Source organism: Emys orbicularis, chromosome 9 (assembly GCF_028017835.1).
Source record: "Emys orbicularis isolate rEmyOrb1 chromosome 9, rEmyOrb1.hap1, whole genome shotgun sequence".
In the NCBI taxonomy this organism is placed as follows: domain Eukaryota; kingdom Metazoa; phylum Chordata; order Testudines; family Emydidae; genus Emys; species Emys orbicularis.
In genome coordinates this window covers 50770944-50790135 of record NC_088691.1, presented here as the reverse complement: position 1 = coordinate 50790135, position 19192 = coordinate 50770944, and the positions used below count along the sequence as shown (strand labels likewise).

Sequence of the window (19192 nt, the reverse complement as noted above, 5' to 3'; positions counted from 1 at the left end):
GCTGGGGATTTGGGGAAGGGGCGGAGTTGAGGCGGGGCCAGGGGTGGGGTAATTAAAAAACGGGGGGGGGGGGGAGCCAAAATTGTTTTTGCCTTGGGCGGCAAAAATCCTAGAGCCGGCCCTGGGTCTTGCATACATAAAACCAATGCTACCATGATAAGGAAAATAAATCATCTGAATAGGCAGAATACTGCACAATCCAATGCCCCAATGTCTTGAGGTTGTAAACATTTCTGGAAGACCACTTGTTTCCACACTTCTCTTGCTGACTGGACATTTGAGAAGGGGGAGAAGCTATTTCCTGAAGTATGTAGGAAGAAGGCAGTAATGGATATATGCATGATGTATCCTTGATGTTCACAGCAGAAAAATTGTTAACAATGGAAACTTCATCAAAATTTCAACCAAACCAACCTTGGCCCCTAGAAAGGTTCACTTTGTTTGTCCTTTTCTTAGTGACAGACTTCAGTACTGATAAACAGTTACTAAAGAGAAAATCCTGATAGTCTATCAACAGGCACTTCTGATCCAATACCAAAGCCCAGGTAAGTCGTCCACTGCTGCAAACTTCTCACTGCTAGCAAAAAGCTGATCTAAGGAGATCATAGTCTGTTTAGATGAAAGGGTAGCACTTGTGCTCCTTGCTTCTTGCACTCTATTCTGTGTAACACTTAAATGTGGCACTTTTGAGGAAATTTTTAATAAAACAATATTGCAGTCTTGTTAGGAATAATTTTACAGGAACTTCATATTGCCAGCAGCTTGATCAATGACTACTGGCTTGTCAATTCCAAATCCCATCACTAACAAAAAACTACTTTACAGCACTCTGGTCTTAGAAGATGCAGTGTAGACAGTCCTGTCAGTTCTTTACTAATGGTGCTACTTTAGCAACAGCCTCCGGGAAAGACCCTGTTAGTTGTCTGCTCCATTAAGAAAAGGGAAGACAAGCCAGATCTGCTCTCCTGGTTTCAAACAGTCAGGAATGGTTACTGGAGGCAGGACTGACTTGCAAATGGAGCTCAGCAGCAAGAAAAGCCTGCAGTTATCATCTGGTGTTGCTGTTATCGTTGATTAGGAAGATTTTGAAGACAAAGGATAACTAAGCTGAGATACACCTCAAAATAAAAATCAATCACACTGAAAAGAAAATGTGCATAAAACATTTACATTTCTTGCTTAAATTCAAAGTTATACAAACACTGAGAACATTCCCCTAAACCCTTTAAGATATCTAACCATTTTTACATTACTTTTACACTACTCTGATCTTAAAAAGATATAAACTCAGGAAGGGGAAAAACAAACATTTAAAAAAGTTTATTTCTAGCCCTGAAAGAACAAAGTTAATAAAGTAATCAAATACAGTAGTTAATATCGCAGAAACAATTAAATAACAGAATGAGATTAAATTAAACAAAAGAAAACATTAAAATCTGGATACAGTAAAAAAAAATAAAGCTTGAACCTACATCCATTTCCATCCGGCAAAGTTAAGGAGAGAGAGAAAGCAGACCAGAGAGGTTTTTCCAATTCCAGCTATAAAGACCTTTAACAATATCCTTGATTTTTCCACCCTTTTCTGACAGCAGAGTTCAATTACTCTGCACTGCTCTGAAGCACACCTCTTGCAGCTACTCAGCACAGAGGTACTTGTATACTGAATATTTAGATGAGAATGTGTGACCAAGCAGGTCTACTTGGTGGGAAGTCGGGTTTATTCCAAGTTCTGTGCTAAAAAAAAAAAATCCTGGGAGACAAACATTGCCTGTTCACTTGCTTTCAAAACAGTATGCTGCCGATCTCTACACCCGACTCTAACTACTGTGTTGTGCCACCGTAGCATTTATTCATATGCATATTTGTGATTGTGCCTGTCATCTGAGGTGACTGCTAGAGATTTGGGAATTCTGGCATGATCCAAAGTGATATTTTGCTTTCAGCATCCACTCAAACTCTGGCTATTCTCTCTTCACCGGCACTAATTATTCATCTGGGCTGGGCAGAACAAATGAGCTAGTCTCAGTTCTAACCTGGTCCCTCATGGGAAAAATGGACACTTGGAAGACATATGCAACACATGTTCAGTTAGAAGATTGATGGTCAACCTACTGACATGCAAACTGCACAGTGGTTACACAACGAAGCACAGAGCAGCAGCTTCCCTATGACTTTTCTTTGCCAGCTTACTGACTCTACTTAACTATTTTCCCTCACTTCGCTGCAGAAATTAAATGTTCCCAATATTTCTGCTCTTTCTCCTTTGACCTCTCTCCTTTGTCCTGATTACCTTCTGGCAACAGGAGCAAAAGAAACCTTATTGTAGAATCATATACATACAAGGGGCGCTCTTGTGCGCTTTTTAACTGTAGTTCACAGTACTCTAAGCCACATGAGAAGCACTGGGATGCATTTTGGTAACTCCTGGATGAGGTTTATTTTTTTAAAAAAAAGAATTAAAAGTTTAGAAATCACCCCTTAAAGAGCTACAGATTCGGATCTGGACAGATTTGCTATTGCAAGATCAGAAGGAAGTTTTTTTTAATCAATAAGACTGAACTAATCAGTTAAAATTACTTACTGATTTTAAAGTTTTCCTGCTAATTTCAGAACAAAATTATATTTATATGGCAGACTAGGTTTTGCTACCAGTGGGGAAAAAGCCAACTTATACGCCTGCACCAGGAGTCTGGTTTTCACAAAGTCCATTGCCAGCAATGGACAGGGAGCCACTGATGAGAAAAGATAAAATATAACCCAGTACTCCTTGCTTCTCCCTATGGACAGGAAGATCTTTTACTTTGAGTCACATATATTGAAACCAGGCCACTGCCATTCTACTGTTTATGGTATCAATGGCTTTCAGTACATACCAAGTTTGTAAGAAGGGAAGCACATCTAGAGTATTCACATGACATGACACTTCCTTGGAATGCATCATTCTAGTTCTTTATGGCTAGTGGGCTGCGTATTCTTTTGATGTTATCCTTCTTGTTAAAGTAATTCAGCTTGGCACCTGTTACACTAGTGCAGGGTGGGCAAACTACGGCCCACAAGCTGTTTTAAGCCAGCCCTTGAGTTCCCGCTGGGGAGTGGGGTCTGGGGCTTACCAGGGCGCAGGGTATGGGGTCGCTCCACGTGGCTCCCAGAAGCAGCCGAATGGCCCTGCTCCGTCGCTCCAGCCAGGGCGCAGAGTCAGGGGCCGCACCACATGGCTCCCGGAAGCCGCGGCATAGCCCCCCTCCGGCTCCTATGCGCTCCAATGGGAGCTGCAGGGGTGGTGCCTGTGGACAGGCAGCATGCAGAGCCACCTGGCTGCGCCTCCGCATAGGAGCCAGAGAAGGGACGTGCCACTGCTTCCAGGAGCCGCTTGAGGTAAGCGCTGCTCAGAGCCTGCACCCCTGAGCCTCTCCCCACATCCCAACCCCATGCCCCAGCCCTGATCCCTCTCCCACCCTCCAAACTCCTGGATCCCAGCCCAGAGCACCCTCCTGCATCCCAAACTCCTCATCCCCAGCCCCACCCAGAGTCTGCCTCCCCCCAGCCGGAGCCCTCACCTCCCCCCTGCACTCCACTCCCCCAGCCCGGAGCCCCCTCACGCAACCTGAACTACTCATTTCTCGCCCCACCCTAGACCCCACATTCCCAACCAGAGCCCTCACCCCCTCCCACACTAACCCCAATTTTGTGAGCATTCATGGCTTGCCATACAATTTCTATTCCCAGGTGTGGCCCTCAGCCCAAAAAGTTTGCCCACCCATGCGCTAGTGGTTACAAGAACTCAGACTGAAGTGTGGTGGTTCTATTTCCTACATGAATAAGGTATCTTGTTGGTGCAAAGCAATTTGCTAGCGCAATTTGTTGAAGGATAAGTTCTGAGAGAATGAAATCCCATGATATATAGACTCAGGAAGTGAAAGCTAATTTTTTCAGGTGCTCTAAGCAGAGCTACATCTTGGTTACCAAAACCCAGAACAGCCATTTCTATCCGCATATAAATATTGAAATTATTCCTTTCACAGAAGAAAAGGGCCTTCCCACAGTAAAAAGAACATGTGTAAAACTCTGGTTTATGCAATTTGTCAGACACCAAATGGAATCATCTCACCCCAGGACCTGGACTCTCTCTGCTTGACATGCACTGCCAGTTAGGAATGCAACATAACTGCCTAGCACCAAATTAGTGGCTATTCTTTCATGCGCATTATTTGGCACATCACAGTTACAAACAGCTCCTTATGAAAATAATCTATAAGTATAAATGCAGCAATTTCAGTGGCTGAAATCAGGGACCAGGGATACTTCTATGATTTCTACTATTACCACTTCAGTTGGCACCATCTCAAGAACTCAAGTTACTCACTAGCTCTTACAGGAAGGCACTTTTTTCTTGCACTAAACGTTGTCTTGTGCCATCCTAGCTGGTAAAATGTCTTTAGTGAGAAGGGGCCATCATGACATGATGATTCTCTCCAGTCATGCATCAGCCACTCAAGTAAGCCCCTTTCATGTCTGATGAAGCTACTTTCCCACCTCAGACTTTGTCGCCATAGAACAGCACTTTGGTGTCCCCAGGTGTTCATAAGCTCCTGTTTGAATTATATTTAAAAAAAAAAAAAAAAAAAAAAGTCTTGGATCTTCACTTTCCTCAGATCTGATGAATTATTTGTTCTTTTGATTTCATTAGTAGAAATGGAGCACATATAAAAATGGAAAAAAATAGCTCTAATACTTAAATCTTGACAACTCCTAGATTGATGCATTATTTGCTTTTGGAAATAAAATTACAACATATACAAAAATTCATTTGATACAAAGGAGGGAAATGTAAAAAAAGTCAAAGGCACCAGCATAAATTCCAAAGCCCAAGTAAGAGCATAGATACAACACTTGGTTTTAAGACCACCCACTACACCACACAAGACATCCCTTTTGCCTTGGCCAACAAGTCTAAGGAAGTTGTGGGAGGATGGAAACAGAAAGGAATATAATGGGTGGGTGGGGAGGTGTTTCTTTCCTCAAACATCCGCTCCCTTCTCCTCATATGTGTAGGCTGACCTCTAAAAACCTGACCCACCACAATTTGCTACACTGAGATGTCTCTCTCTTGGATTAGAAGTCCCTGGAGCAGTTACAGATCAGAAAGACAGCTGAACTCTTCTCTTCCACCTCTCCCTATACTCTACTTACAAGCAGATTTCATTTAAAGTTAGTTTCTTAAGTATCCGAGTCGTTAATTCTACAGTACAGTCACAATTAAATTGTATAGTATGGGAGGGATGGGTAAATTGTACCTTCACATTTCTGACACACTTGCTGTTAATCTAGTCATATGGGAGATGGCCAAAGCAACTTGAAAGACGACAGGAAAAGGGGAGGAGAAGGAAAGATCAGCAGATAAAATTAATGCCTCTCTCCAAAAGCTTGAATCTGTCATTCAAGTATTGAAAGTCCCCAAGAGGGCACAATGAATGGGAACTGTTACAGCAAAGTCATCAAAAAACTTAAAAGCCCAGGCATGGGAAGCAGGATTCCTGGGCTGTCTGCAAAAGAGGTGAAAGACCAGTGATTCAGTCCACAATTCCTTTTGGACCCTAAAAAGGGTTTACTTAAAAGTCACCATATTTCATTTCGGGTGTCTTCTGGGTGAGCGTTTTTCCCTTTTGCAGACTTTTTTCAACCTCCCTAACAAGAGTAACAATTTTCATATATTATAAAGATTTTTAAAAAAAGATGAAGGCCATGGCAACAATGTTAGCGGTTACTCTTCATTGCTTCTTTGGCTGCCAGGATCAATGGCGTCAAGCTAGACAGAGGTTTGGCCAATTTCAGGAAAGGATGCTGCCAAGAATAGAGAAACACAGTAAGTTAGTAAGAGTCAAATTTCAAAAATAAACTATTATACATCTCTACCCCGATATAAAACGACCCAATATAACACGAATTCGGATATAACGCGGTAAAGCAGCGGGGAGCCCCGGGCCCTTTAAAGCGCCGCCTGAGTCCCGCTGCTTTACCGCGTTATATCCGAATTCGTTTGGAGCCCTGGGCTCTTTAAATCCCCACCTGAGCCCCACTGCCGGTGCTCCGGCGGTGATTTAAAGGGCCCGGGGCCCCCCGCAGTGGCTGGAGCACCGGGCCCTTTAAATCTCCGGCAGCCGGGCTCAGGCGGTGATTTAAAGGGCCAGAGGCTCCAGCCGCTGCGGGGACCCCCGGACCCTTTAAATCCCGGCCCGAGCCCTGCTGCCGGAGCTCCGGCAGTAATTTAAAGGGCCCGGGGCTCCCCGCAGCGCCTGGAGCACTGGGCCCTTTAAATCACCACTGTGGAAGCCAGTACAGTCTGGCACGGTGTACTGACTCTTGTCGGTTTGCCGTACTGGACCGGATAGAACACGGTCTCACCTAAAAGGTGGTGAGATTTTTTTGGCTCCTGAGGACTGCGTTATATCGGGGTAGAGGTGTATTTACATAGCACTTTCTATCCCAAGTTAAGAAAGCACTTCACAAAGGTGCCAATATGCAGAACCTCAAGGAGATATGCCCAATGAATGATCCATAGTAGCACAGATTTGTTGACAGCTGTTCCTCCACATAGCAATATCCAATAACCCTGGCTAGCCCCTGCCCTCCTCTCTCCAACAACCTTCCCCATGCAGAGATATTCCTTTTTTTGATATTTTCCCTCTATCCTGTTCTGTGTTCACTGTGCTGGCTACAGCAGCCTCTCTGTTTAACTAAGCTATGGTGTCACTGAAGAATCACCACTGGCAGAAAGCAGCCAGTAGTGATTTCAGTAGAAGAATCATCTACATTTGTGTTTCAAATTTTGATTCCTGTTTCCTTCCCACTATTCTCCATTAAATGATCCTTCAATAGGAAAAGGAAGACAAAGACAAGCCGATGTCAGCACTAGCTGACTACTGTTTTAGTGACCACCAAATTTCAAGCTTTTGGGGAGACTCCATCATACATATACTTACCTGTAGCAGTTCTTTGGCTGATCCCCTTTTCTCTACATCCATCTCCAAACAACGATTTAGAAAATCCCGGAATATTGGGGACAGTTTCTCTGGATTCTGCAGCTCTGGTGTGCCATTAGTTGCTATTAAATACAAAGCCTGCAAACCGAGAGAGAAAGGTTGTTACACCCAAGTCATCTGTTAAAATTCTAAAAACGTGATTTGCAATGTATTAGTATTTCAAGTTAGAAGAAGCATTTATTGAAGTACATCTAAAAAGGAAAACACTAAAAAGCAGACACTGACTAGCATATGACAGGACAGTTACCTGTTCCGTAACTGGCGTTCTTCCAGATGTGTTGCTCCTGTCTATTCCGCAGTAGGTGTGCGTGCTCGCCACGTGCACCGATGCCGGAAGTTTTTCCCTTAGCAGCATCCGTAGTGGGGGAGCACCGCTGCGACCCCTGGAGTGGTGCTGACATATCGCACTATAAAGGGGGCTGCGTGCTCCCCCCACCCTCAGTTCCTTCTTGCCAGACAACTCCGACAGAGGGGAAGGAGGGTGGGATGTGAAATAGACAGGAGCAACACATCTCGAAGAACGCCAGTTATGGAACAGGTAACTGTCCTTTCTTCTTCGAGTGATTGCTCCTGTGTATTCCACAGTAGGTGACTCCAAGCTATACCTGACGGAGGTGGGTAGGAGTTCTAATGATAAAGGTTACAGGTTACCGGGGCGGAGCACCGCCCTACCAAACCCAGCGTCATCCCTTGCTTGGGAGACGATCGCATAGTGCAGGGGTCGGCAACCTTTCAGAAGTGGTGTGCCGAGTCTTCATTTATTCACTCCAATTTAAGGTTTCGCGTGCCAGTCATATATTTTAACGTTTTTAGAAGGTCTCTTTCTATAAGTCTATAATATATAACTAAACTATTGTTGTATGTAAAGTAAATAAGGGTTTTTAAATGTTTAAGAAGCTTCATTTAAAATTAAATTAAAATGCAGAGCCCCCCGGACCAGTGGCCAGGACCTGGGCAGTGTGAGTGCCACTGAAAATCAGCTCCTGTGCTGCCTTCGGCACATGTGCCATAGGTTGCCTACCCCTGGCACAGTGCGATGCGAAAGTATGGACAGAGGTCCATGTAGCAGCCCTACATGTGTCCTGAACAGGGACATGAGCCACATAGGCTGCAGACGAGGCCTGGGCTCTCGTCAAATGCGCCTTAACAACAGGAGGCGGGGGAACCCCAGCCAGGTCATAACACGTGCGTATGCACGAGGTGATCCAGCGGGAGATCCGCTGGGTGGAAACCGGTTGCCCTCTCATGCGCTCGGCCATAGCAATGAACAGCTGAGGGGATGCCCGAAATGGGCTTGTTCGATTTAAGTAAAAGGCCAGCGCCCTACGCACATCTAGCATGTGTAGGCGTCGTTCCTCATTGGAGGAATGGGGCTTAGGACACAGGACTGGCAGGAAAATGTCCTGGCCCATATGAAACGCCGAGACCACCTTCGGCAGGAAGGCCTGGTGCGGGCGAAGCTGGACCTTCCCCTTATGGAAGACCGTGTACGGGGGTTCTGAGGTGAGCGCCCTAAGCTCCGAAACCCTGCGGGCTGAGGTGATAGCCACCAAAAACGTCACTTTCTCAGATAAGTGGGACCAGGAACAAGTGGCCAAGGGCTCAAAGGGAGGTCCCGTGAGGCGTGACAGTACCAGGTTCAGGTCCCAAGGGGGAACCGGGGGTCTAGCATAAGGGAACGCTCTGTCCAAACCCTTCAAAAACCTGGAAGTCATGTGGTGGGAGAACACTGACTGTCCCGCCACCGGAGGGTGGAAGGCCGAAATGGCCGCTAGGTGCACCCTGATCAAGGAGGGAGCTAGCCCTTGGGTCCTAAGGGACAAGAGGTAGTCCAGGACCAGCTGGAGCGGAGCGGACACGGGGAGGAGCCTCTCTCCCTCGCTCAGGAGGAGAACCGATACCACTTGGCCAGGTAGGTCCTCCGTGTGGACGGCTTCCTGCTTTCAAGCAGGACACGTCTAACAGCCTCGGTACACCTCCCCTCCGCATCTAGCCACGGAGCAGCCATGCCGTGAGGTGGAGCGGGCCCAGGTTGGGATGGAGGAGACGACCTCCCTCCTGTGAGAGGAGGTCCGGGTGGAGCAGCAGCCTGCGAGGGGGGACGCCAAGAGTTGTAGTAGGGTCCCATACCAATGTTGATGGGCCCAATCCGGGGCTATCAGTATAATTCTCGCCCTGTCTTAAAATCATATCTGCTCAAGAGGGCCTGGTGGTTGGGCCACTCTGAGCTGGAAGCTCGCAGACGAATAAACTTTTCTCCCAAAGTAATCCAGCCTGTGAGCGTCTTTGTCCTTAGGGGTAGGAGTGGGTTGGCCATGCCTCTCACGGTGGTTCACCGATTCCACCACCAGAGAGTTTGGTGTTGAGTGGGAATGTAAGTACTCGTGCCCCTTTGTGAGCACAAAGTACTTCCGTTCAGCCTTTTTGGAGATCGGACAGAGAGATGCCGAAGTTTGCCAGAGGCCAGTAGTAATGTTAGCCACCCCCTGATGGAGCGGGAGGGCCACACGTCCCGGCGTCGAGGAGGTCAGGACATTAAACAATGTGTCCGACGGCTCCTCCATCTCCTCGGCCTGGAGCTGGAGGTTTGATGCCACCCTCCTGAGTTGCTCCTGGTGGGCCTTGAAATCCTCCTGAGAGACCGGAGCTGGTGGCGCCACAGAGTTGTCCAGCGTCGAGGAGGTCGGTGACGCAGTGTCGTCTGCACCCGGCTGTACTGCAAGCTCGACGTCCTGACCCAGGGCCCGAGTCGGTGCCGGAGGGTCGGTGCCCACTGCCTCATCGCGGTGCTGAGGCGGCGACGTCGTCTGGGCCTGGGGCGCTCCCGCCACGGAGCGGGGTCCCGGCGGTGCCGGTGCCTGGGGCCACGGTGCCCACTGGCACCACTGTCCTTGCCAGGGAACGGCCTGGCCTTGGGATGCCAGGTGGCCCGGGAGGGCTGTCTGGTCTTGCGGCACCGAACGGCTCGATGAGGGGCGGCTGCGTGCCGAAGCCGAAGTCCGGGACAAGCGGACAGTGCCGTGCGAACGGCTGGAGTGGTCCCGTACATGACGGCTCCGGCCCCTGGAGGCGGACAGGTAGGAGTCTGGGGTGCTGTCTCCGTAATGCATCCGGCGCCCAAGACTACGACGCCTCGGTGCCTGGGATTCCCGTGACGAGCTCCGGGCGTAGCGCCTTCCACGGCGGGTGCCGGAGCGGGAACGGTGGTGCCGCCGCCGAGACCTGTCCCTGCGGTCAAGACTCGAAGAGGAGCGGCGCCGTCTCTTAGTGCCTCCCCTACGGTCTCCCGGAGTGGAGGTGGAAAGCTCGCTCGCAGACGATCCTGCTCGCGGCGTGGAGGCGCGCCGGGGTCCGCGGCTCAGCCCTTCAACTCGGGACGGTATCTCGACCTCGGAGACGTCCGGAGAGGGTCGATGGGCACGGAGCGAAGGCTTCCCACGGGATCAGGGGCCCAACTGGAGCGGCGCTCCCGGTACCGGAAGCGTCATGATGTCACACGCGGCCTGAGCTGCCTCCGGCGTCGAAGGCATTCTCACCTCTGGCAAGGCGCGCGTGGACGGCACCGGACTACTCCACTCTACCCGAGTCGGAGGTCTCTGTCCCGATGGGGATCATAGGCTGCCCAACGCGAGTCTAGCCTCACCCCGATCTTTCTCCCGGCGCCGCTGAGTCTTCCCTTGCTTCTTAGAAGGGGAGCGGTGCCGGCTCGTCGACGGGGCGTCGCTGTGCAACGACGCGGTACCGGGCACGGAATCAGGATGGCGCGCCGGGGGCGCTTCGCTGCGTGCCGAGGATGAGGTGCCCGGCGTGGGATCGGCTCGACGCGCCGGTGCCAGGGTCAACGCCGACTCCATTAGGAGAGCTCGGAGTCGGATCTCACGCTCCCTCTTCGTTCGGGGCTTGAAGGAGCAGCAAATTTTACACTTCTCACTAATGTGAGCCTCGCCCAGACAGCGAAGACACTGAGTATGTGGATCGCTTCTGGGCATAGGATTGCGACAAGAGTCGCACAACTTGAAGCCTGGGCCACGGGACATGCCCTGAGCCCAGCACGAACAGAGAAAAGTTCAACAAGTAAGAGAAGCTGGATACCACTAAGGCTAGAATTGCTGCAGCAAAGCTGGAGCACAAGTTCCGACTACCTTCACTGGCGGCAAGAAGGAACTGAGGGTGGGGGGAGCACGCAGCCCCCTTTATAGCGCGATATGTCGGCGCCACTCCAGGGGTCGCAGCGGTGCTCCCCCACTACGGATGCTGCTAAGGGAAAAACTTCCGGCACCGGTGCACGTGGCGAGCACGCACACCTATTGTGGAATACACAGGAGCAATCACTCGAAGAAGAAAATTAAGTTTCCTTGCTGAATCTTCAACTTGGATGCCTGCCATAATGGATGCCTGATGCAGGTACTGAAATGTCATTTTTCTTTCCTGTTGTGATCATTTACTTCCTGGTTGTTTTACATGGTTAGTATAATGTAGACTTTATCACATATATTCTCAAAATTCTCTCCCTTAAGAAGATAAAATGAATACGCATGATCGACCTATGCAGGGTACCTCATTTGAGTATGTATAGTATGCCTTTGTATACTTTGCAACCACTATTCACCACTAATCAAGCTCCTACAAATGAATACACGGGCAGGTTTCATTCTACAAAACAATGTCAATGAGCGACTATGGAATAAGAGCAGCCCAAAGACAGACTCCCACCACAAGGATGCAGAGATAAAGGGGATTGCTCTATGTGACAAACTGTGGACAGACCAACACTATACACACCTGATTTGGTTAAATATTTGGGCACAACTTCTGAACTCATTTCTCCACTAAGGGCTGGGAATGTTAGAGGCAATGCAATAGGCCTGGTCTACACTTCAATTAGGTCGGCATAGCTCATTCTCTGGGCGCTGTAGCTATGCTGACCTAACCCTCAGTGCAGACACAACTAGGTCAACAGATGAATGCTTCTGTCAACCTAGCAGCTGTTGCTCAGGGAGGTGGAGTTCCTACAGTGATGGCAAAACCGTTTCCATGGCACGGCGCCACAGCAGCCTAGCTGTTCCCCTGTAGCACCCATAGTGTAGGCATGGCCTGAGTCTTGAGGGGTAGAAGGAATGCAACCTGCTTCTCCTCACATTGGTAGATGCTTGTAAGAGTGGCATTGCACAGCTTTAGCAACTGTCACTTGCTTTTGTTAGTAACAAGATGACTATAGATACTTAAGAATTTAGGGTGATGGACATGATAATAAACATATCCTTATATATGGAGAGAGAGTATAAGTCTATTTGTTGGAGCATGCTTTGTACTTTGTTCTTTGTAATTTAATTGGATTTACTTTTCTGAGCCTAGAGAAGTTTATTGCTGGCAAAAGACTGTCAGTACTCAGAGATGAATTCTACTATTTAACTAAAAACAGGTACTATCAATATGCCTCAACCATGTTCCGGAGAGACCATCTCTCAGGGTGAAAGGGTAATATCATCCTCCATGTCTATTAGATCATCATCCTTTATACTGGGAACTACCTGCACTAATTACCCTTGATTTTTTCATGTAGATTCCTGTCCACTAGGAACTGCCTTGACTGTACTAAACAGCCATCAGCTGATAACCATTTAAACACTTCTAACCTGGTTTGGATTCAAACCCGTAATCTACAAGTTAAAGGTCACAAATCTCTTCACCACATTTCTGAGCCACTGTTTTATATGCATGATTGATGCAGCACTCCTAAAAGGATGAAATATCTTACCCTCAGAGGGTTTTCATTGAGGTATGGGGGCTCTCCTTCCACCATTTCAATAGCCATGATACCCAGAGACCAGATATCCACTTTAGGGCCATAGGCTTTCCGTGTGACCACCTCAGGAGCCATCCAATAGGGAGTCCCAACCATGGTGCTGCGCTTGCTCTGCTCTGGGGTGATCTGAGCACAGAAACCAAAGTCGGCTACATGATAATAAAGGAATTAGTTAGTGATAGTTAATTCAGTGCATCCTAGTCTGTTGTGAATCCCATCTCAAAACCCCAATTATCTAACAACAAATTTTTCTATTACTATAGAAACATCTTTTGCATCTGTACATTTGCAATCTCAAAGTTTTCTTATACTTTTCATGTCACAGCAGAAAGTCTAACCAGCAAGTTCATACAAACACTGAAGAATATAGCCTACTTAAAATAAACTCCTACTCAAAGAATTAAGTTCTTTTTTATAAAGGTAATTTGCGGTCTCCTAAAAAAAAAAAAAAAAGAGTGATGTTTTGTCTAATCCCTCTTCAAGCCACCAAGAATTCCAACAAAAAAGGACCAAGAACAACATGGGGGAAAAACGTTTTTGTGCACTGGTGTAGCCTTTATGCTATGTTGTGTAATGTAATGGTCCTGAACCCGGAAGGTGACACCATCAGACTGGGCGCCAGTCCCAGTACAAAAATAGGGTTACCATACATCCAGGTTTTCCTGGACAGAGCCTCTTTTTGAGCCTCCTTTTTCTGTCCAGGCAGGGTTTTCAAGTAACAACCATGTCCAGGTTTTTGAAGAGCAGACAAGCTGCAGCTCAGAAAGAGCCCCCATTGGTCCACTTCCCAATTGGTCCTTCTGCTGAATCCTCAGCTGATTGGTCCATTCCCCTACAAGTCACAGCTGCCAGATCCCACCCAACCAGGTCCCATCTATCCTCCCTTGTGAAGGGGTACCACAGGCAGGCACTGACTGATGGCTGTCGCTGCATCCTGGGCTTGTGCCAGCCGCCCTGCCACCATGACAGGGAATGACAGTTCCCCCACCTCCAGTGGGCACCTCCCACCAGTGTCTCTTGAAAATCTGGCCCTTTATTTTTACTGGAATTAATGGAATGCATCAATGCATTTTCAATGTGTATTCCATCCTGCTACTCTGTCCAACCCGCAGATCTCCCACTTCTTTTCAGGCATGGAGAGCACCAACGAGGACACAATCTCAGCAAAAACTGGGATTTATCCTAAGATTTACATTAGTTTGAAAGACAGGATTTCAAAACTTTAAAAATGCTTTTCCCTACATTTCAAATGCTAGTACCAGATAGTGCTGACAAATGGGTTTCATGCCTGAAAACTGTCCAAGGGCAGTTTAGCAAGCTACTATCCTCCTCCTTCCCAGTCTCCAAAGCAATAGCAGCCAGTAGCTCTCATCTTGCTACTCTTTCATAAAGGCTTTCCCTTCTAGGTCTATAGCATCATTCACCACTTACATTCCCTCAAAGGGTCACAGTCAACCTGAAATCTAGGCGACTTCAAAAATGTGACATAAGCAGCAGCTCTCTTACAGGCAGCCTATTAAAATCCCCAGGTGTCCCAGAAAAGCCTTGTAGCCTCCACAGCACCAGCAGGAAGAAGGCAGGTGAGAGCCTCTGCAGACTATGCAAGGAAAGGTGTTTCAAGGAGACCAGGCACTGGCAGCCCACACACGCTTCATCCACCTGGGGATCCTCACTACATTCACACTGGCCTCCCACTGTCAGCTTCTTCAGAGACAGTAACTCTAGGGGAAAAAAAGATACCTTCACCCACACAGTACCATCCGGAGAGCCAAGATGCCCTCAAGAACTGCTCAGGCCCCTTCTCCTAGCATGGGAGTGCACATCAGCCACCTCCCATGGACCAGGTCAACCCACCAGCATCTTCACTACAGATACTAACATAAGAACATAAGAAAATAAGAACGGCCATACTGGGTCAGACCAAGGGTCCATCCAGCCCAGCATCCTGTCTGCCGACAGTGGCCAATGCCATGTGCCCCAGAGGGAGTGAACCCAACAGGCAATGATCAAGTGATCTCTCTCCTGCCATCCATCTCCACCCTCTGACAAACAGAGGCTAGGGACACCATTCCTTATCCATCCTGGCTAATAGCCATGAATGGACTTAACCTCCATGAATTTATCTAGTTCTCTTTTAAACCGTTACAGTCCTAGCCTTCACAACCTCCTCAGGCAAGGAGTTTCACAGGTTGACTATGCACTGTGTGAAGAAGAACTTCCTTTTATTTGTTTTAAACCTGCTTCCCATTAATTTCATTTGGTGGCCCCTAGTTCTTATATTATGGGAACAAGTAAATAACTTTTCCTTATTCACTTTCTCCATACCTCTCATGATTTTATATACCTCTATCATATCCCCCCTTAGTCTCCTCTTTTCCAAGATGAAAAGTCCTAGCCTTTTTAATCTCTCCTCATATGGGATCCGTTCCAAACCCCTAATCATTTTAGTTGCCCTTCTCTGAACATTTTCTAATGCCAGTATATCTTTTTTGAGATGAGACCACATCTGTACGCAGTATTCAAGATGTGGGCGTACCATGGATTTATATAAGGGCAATAAGATATTATCTGTCTTATTCTCTATCCCTTTTTTAATGATTCATAACATCCTGTTTGCTTTTTTGACTGCTGCTGCACATTGCGTGGACATCTTCAGAGAACTATCCACGATGACTCCAAGATCTCTTTCCTGATTAGTTGTAGCTAAATTAGCCCCCATCATATTGTATGTATAGTTGGGGTTATTTTTTCCAATGTGCATTACTTTACATTTATCCATATTAAATTTCATTTGCCATTTTGTTGCCCAATCACTTAGTTTTGTGAGATCTTTTTGAAGTTCTTCACTGTCTGCTTTGGTCTTAACTATCTTGAGTAGTTTAGTATCATCTGCAAACTTTGCCACTTCACTGTTTACCCCTTTCTCCAGATCATTTATGAATAAGTTGAATAGGATTGGTCCTAGGATTGACCCTTGGGGAACACCACTAGTTACCCCTCTCCATTCTGAAAGTTTACCATTTATTCTTACCCTTTGTTCCCGGTCTTTTAGCCAGTTCTCAATCCATTAAAGGATCTTCCCTTTTACCCCATGACAGCTTAATTTAAGTAAGAGTCTTTGGTGAGGGACCTTGTCAAAGGCTTTCTGGAAATCTAGCTACACTATGTCCACTGGATCCCCCTTGTCCACATGTTTGTTGACCCCTTCAAAGAACTCTAATAGATTAGTAAGACATGATTTCCCTTTACAGAAACCATGTTGACTTTTGCCCAACAATTTATGTTCTTCTGTGTGTCTGAATTTTATTCTTTACTATTGTTTCAACTAATTTGCCCGGTACTGACGTTAGACTTATCAGTCTGTAATTGCCTGTATCACCTCTAGAGCCCTTTTTAAATATTGGCTTACATTAGCTATCTTCCAGTCATTGGGTACAGAAGCTGATTTAAAGGACGGGTTACAAACCATAGTTAACAGTTCCGTAATTTCACATTTGAGTTCTTTCAGAACTCCTGGGTGAATGCCATCTGGTCCCGGTGACTTGTTACTGTTAAGTTGATCAATTAATTTCAAAATCTCCTCTAATGACACTTCAATCTGTGACAATTCCTCATATTTGTCACCTACAAAGGACGGCTCAAGTTTGGGAATCTCCCTAACATCCTCAGCCGTGAAGACTGAAGCAAAGAATTCATTTAGTTTCTCCGCAATTACTTTATCGTCTTTAAGTGCTCCTTTTGTATCTCAATCGTCCAGGGGCCCCACTAGTTGTTCAGCAGGCTTCCTGCTTCTGATGTACTTAAACATTTTGTTATTACCTTTTGAGTTTTTGGCTAGCTGTTCTTCAAACTCCTTTTTGGCTTTTCTTATTACATTTTTACACTTAATTTGGCAGTGTTTATGCGTCTTTCTATTTACCTTGCTAGGATCTGACTTCCACTTTTTAAAAGATGCCTTTTTATCTCTCACTGCTTCTTTTACATGGTTGTTAAGCCATGGTGGCTCTTTTTTAGTTCTTTTACTGCGTTTTGTGAGGTGGGTAATAGCCCATGCCTCCTTCACCAAATAGAGGATTATAGATTCCATTAACCTCAACAGATTCTACAGCCACCTGCTTCAGCTAGCAAGTTTCTATAGTTCCTTTCCCCTGCCTCCCCATGCCATCTCTGCTGATCCCCCTTCTTCTTTCCTCTTCCAGCAACCACCTCTTCCTCATACCTATTCCTATCACCTACCTCACCGCGTCCCTGTCCTTCCTTAAATCGTTCCTTTTTACACATCCTCTGCTAGAATCCTCTCTCCTCCTTCCATTCAATCTCTCCCACTCACACCTTCCACTGCTTCCCTTCACTTGTCATCTCATTTGGAAGATAGCCTGCAAATACTCCGTTTGTACACAAAGCAAAAATTCCACAGCCCTATAAATCTGACAGATCCCTCTATATACCCTTAAGACGTGCACTTAATTTACCTGAGTAACCCCATTATCTTTCACTGTTCACCTTTCCCCACTACTGTTTACAAACTCTCCCATGTACAGTAACTCCTTGCTTAACATCGTAGTTATGTTCTTGAAAAATGCTACTTTAAGCGAAATGATGTTAAGCAAATCCAATTTCCCCATAAGAATTAATGTAAATGGGGGCTGGGTGTAGGTTCCAGGGAAAAAAATTTCACCAGACAAAAGACTCTGTGTGTGTGTGTGTGTGTGTGTGTGTGTGTGTACACAGCAATGATGATTGTGAAGCTTGGTTGAGGTGGTGAAGTCAGAGGGTGGAAGAGGTTGGGATATTTCCCAGGGAATGCCTTACTGCTAAATGATGAACTAGCACTCAGCTGAGCCCTCACGGGGTAACTCTACAAGTTTCAGAGTGGTAGCCGTGTTAGTCTGTATCAGCAAAAAGAACGAGGAGTACTTGTGGAACTTTAGAGACTAACATTTATTTGGGCATAAGCTTTCGTGGGCTAAAACCCACTTCATTGTATGCATGCAGTGGAAAATACAGTAGGAAGATGTATATACTTTTTTTCATGGTGTGTGTGTGCGCGCCTTCCTACTGTATTTTCCACTGCATGCATTCGATGAAGTGGGTTTTAGCCCATGAAAGCTTATGCCCAAATAAATGTGTTAGTCTCTAAGGTGCCACAAGTACTCCTCGTTCTTTTTACACTTTACAAGGCAGCACGAATGGAGGGAGGGGAGACAGCATGGCAGAGAGAGACAGAGACACACACCCTGTGTGAGAGAGACGTGCATTGCCCCTTTAAGTACGCTGACCCTACTCTAAGTACATTGCCTTTTTAAGTGGATTAGCAAATTAAGACTGCAGCTGCTGCCAGCAAGCTCCCTCAGTCCTGAGCCCTGTTGTGTCCCCCGCCTGTGGAGATAAGGTACAGGAGATGGGGTACAAGAGTGGGGGGAGGGGAACACCCTGATATTAGCACCCTTCTTCCCCCCCCCTGCACAGCAAGCAGGAGGCTCTCGGGGGCAGCTCCCAGGCAGAGGGCAGGAGCAGCACACGGCAGTGGGGGGAGGGACAGCTGAACTGCCTGGCAACTGATAGCATGCTGGGCGGCTGCCACACAGGGAACTTAGGGGAGAGGGGAGCTGAGAGGGAGGCTGCCAGTCCACCCTGGTTCCAAGCCCCCACCAGCTAGCTCCAATGGGCTGCTCTTTCTGCAAGTAGTGGACAAAGCAGGTGGTTGCCAAACAACGTTATAAGGGAGCATTGCGCAACTTTAAATGAGCATGTTCTCTAATTGATCAGCAACATAACAACGAAACAACATTAACCGGGACGACTAAGTGAGGGGTTACTGTATAATAACTGAAATTAGACTACAAGCTCTTGGAACAGGGAACAGTGGTAGATTTCCCGGGTGTCCAAATCCAGAAAGCAGCTTTCGGAGTGTCACCCCATGTCTTTTTAGGCATCTCTGTAGCGCTTAGCAAACTTTTAGGTGCTCAGTGTGTAAATCTTAATGCACCTTTCCCTAAGCACTCCTGGCAACTTCTGAGATTAAATTCACTAAATTTTTGAATTTTTTTCTCTCTTTCCCCACTTGCTGTATGAGAGACGCACACAACAACTGACTGATTGCATAATAAGTGCTGTCAAATGCACAATATAAAATTGAAAACAAAAATATTTCCCTGATCTCTAACATTATTTTTATCATTGTAGATACTTTTAACTGTAGTTAAAAAAAATTCAGACAAGTGCCGTGTCCAGCACAATAGGACCCTACCTGGTTTGCAGCCTTTAGGCAGTACTGAAATATAAATGTGTAATTTTCATCCTGTCAATTAAATGGACAGTGCAAAAGCATTTGAATCTGAACGGA

General features: G+C 46.7%; 1 protein-coding gene across 1 annotated transcript in view; it reads right to left on the bottom strand.

Annotated features, from left to right (window-relative positions):
* Positions 1 to 5725: 5725 nt before the first annotated feature.
* The window catches only part of PAK2 (p21 (RAC1) activated kinase 2), a 79981-nt gene continuing 66514 nt past the window's right edge, over positions 5726 to 19192 (bottom strand). The window contains exons 14-16 of the mRNA XM_065410275.1: positions 12799 to 12995; positions 6981 to 7118; positions 5726 to 5841 (exon numbers count right to left, since the gene is read on the bottom strand). Of these exons, the coding sequence (XP_065266347.1) occupies positions 5755 to 5841; positions 6981 to 7118; positions 12799 to 12995 (422 nt within the window). The 3' untranslated portion in view covers positions 5726 to 5754. The remainder of the gene's footprint in view (positions 5842 to 6980; positions 7119 to 12798; positions 12996 to 19192) is intronic.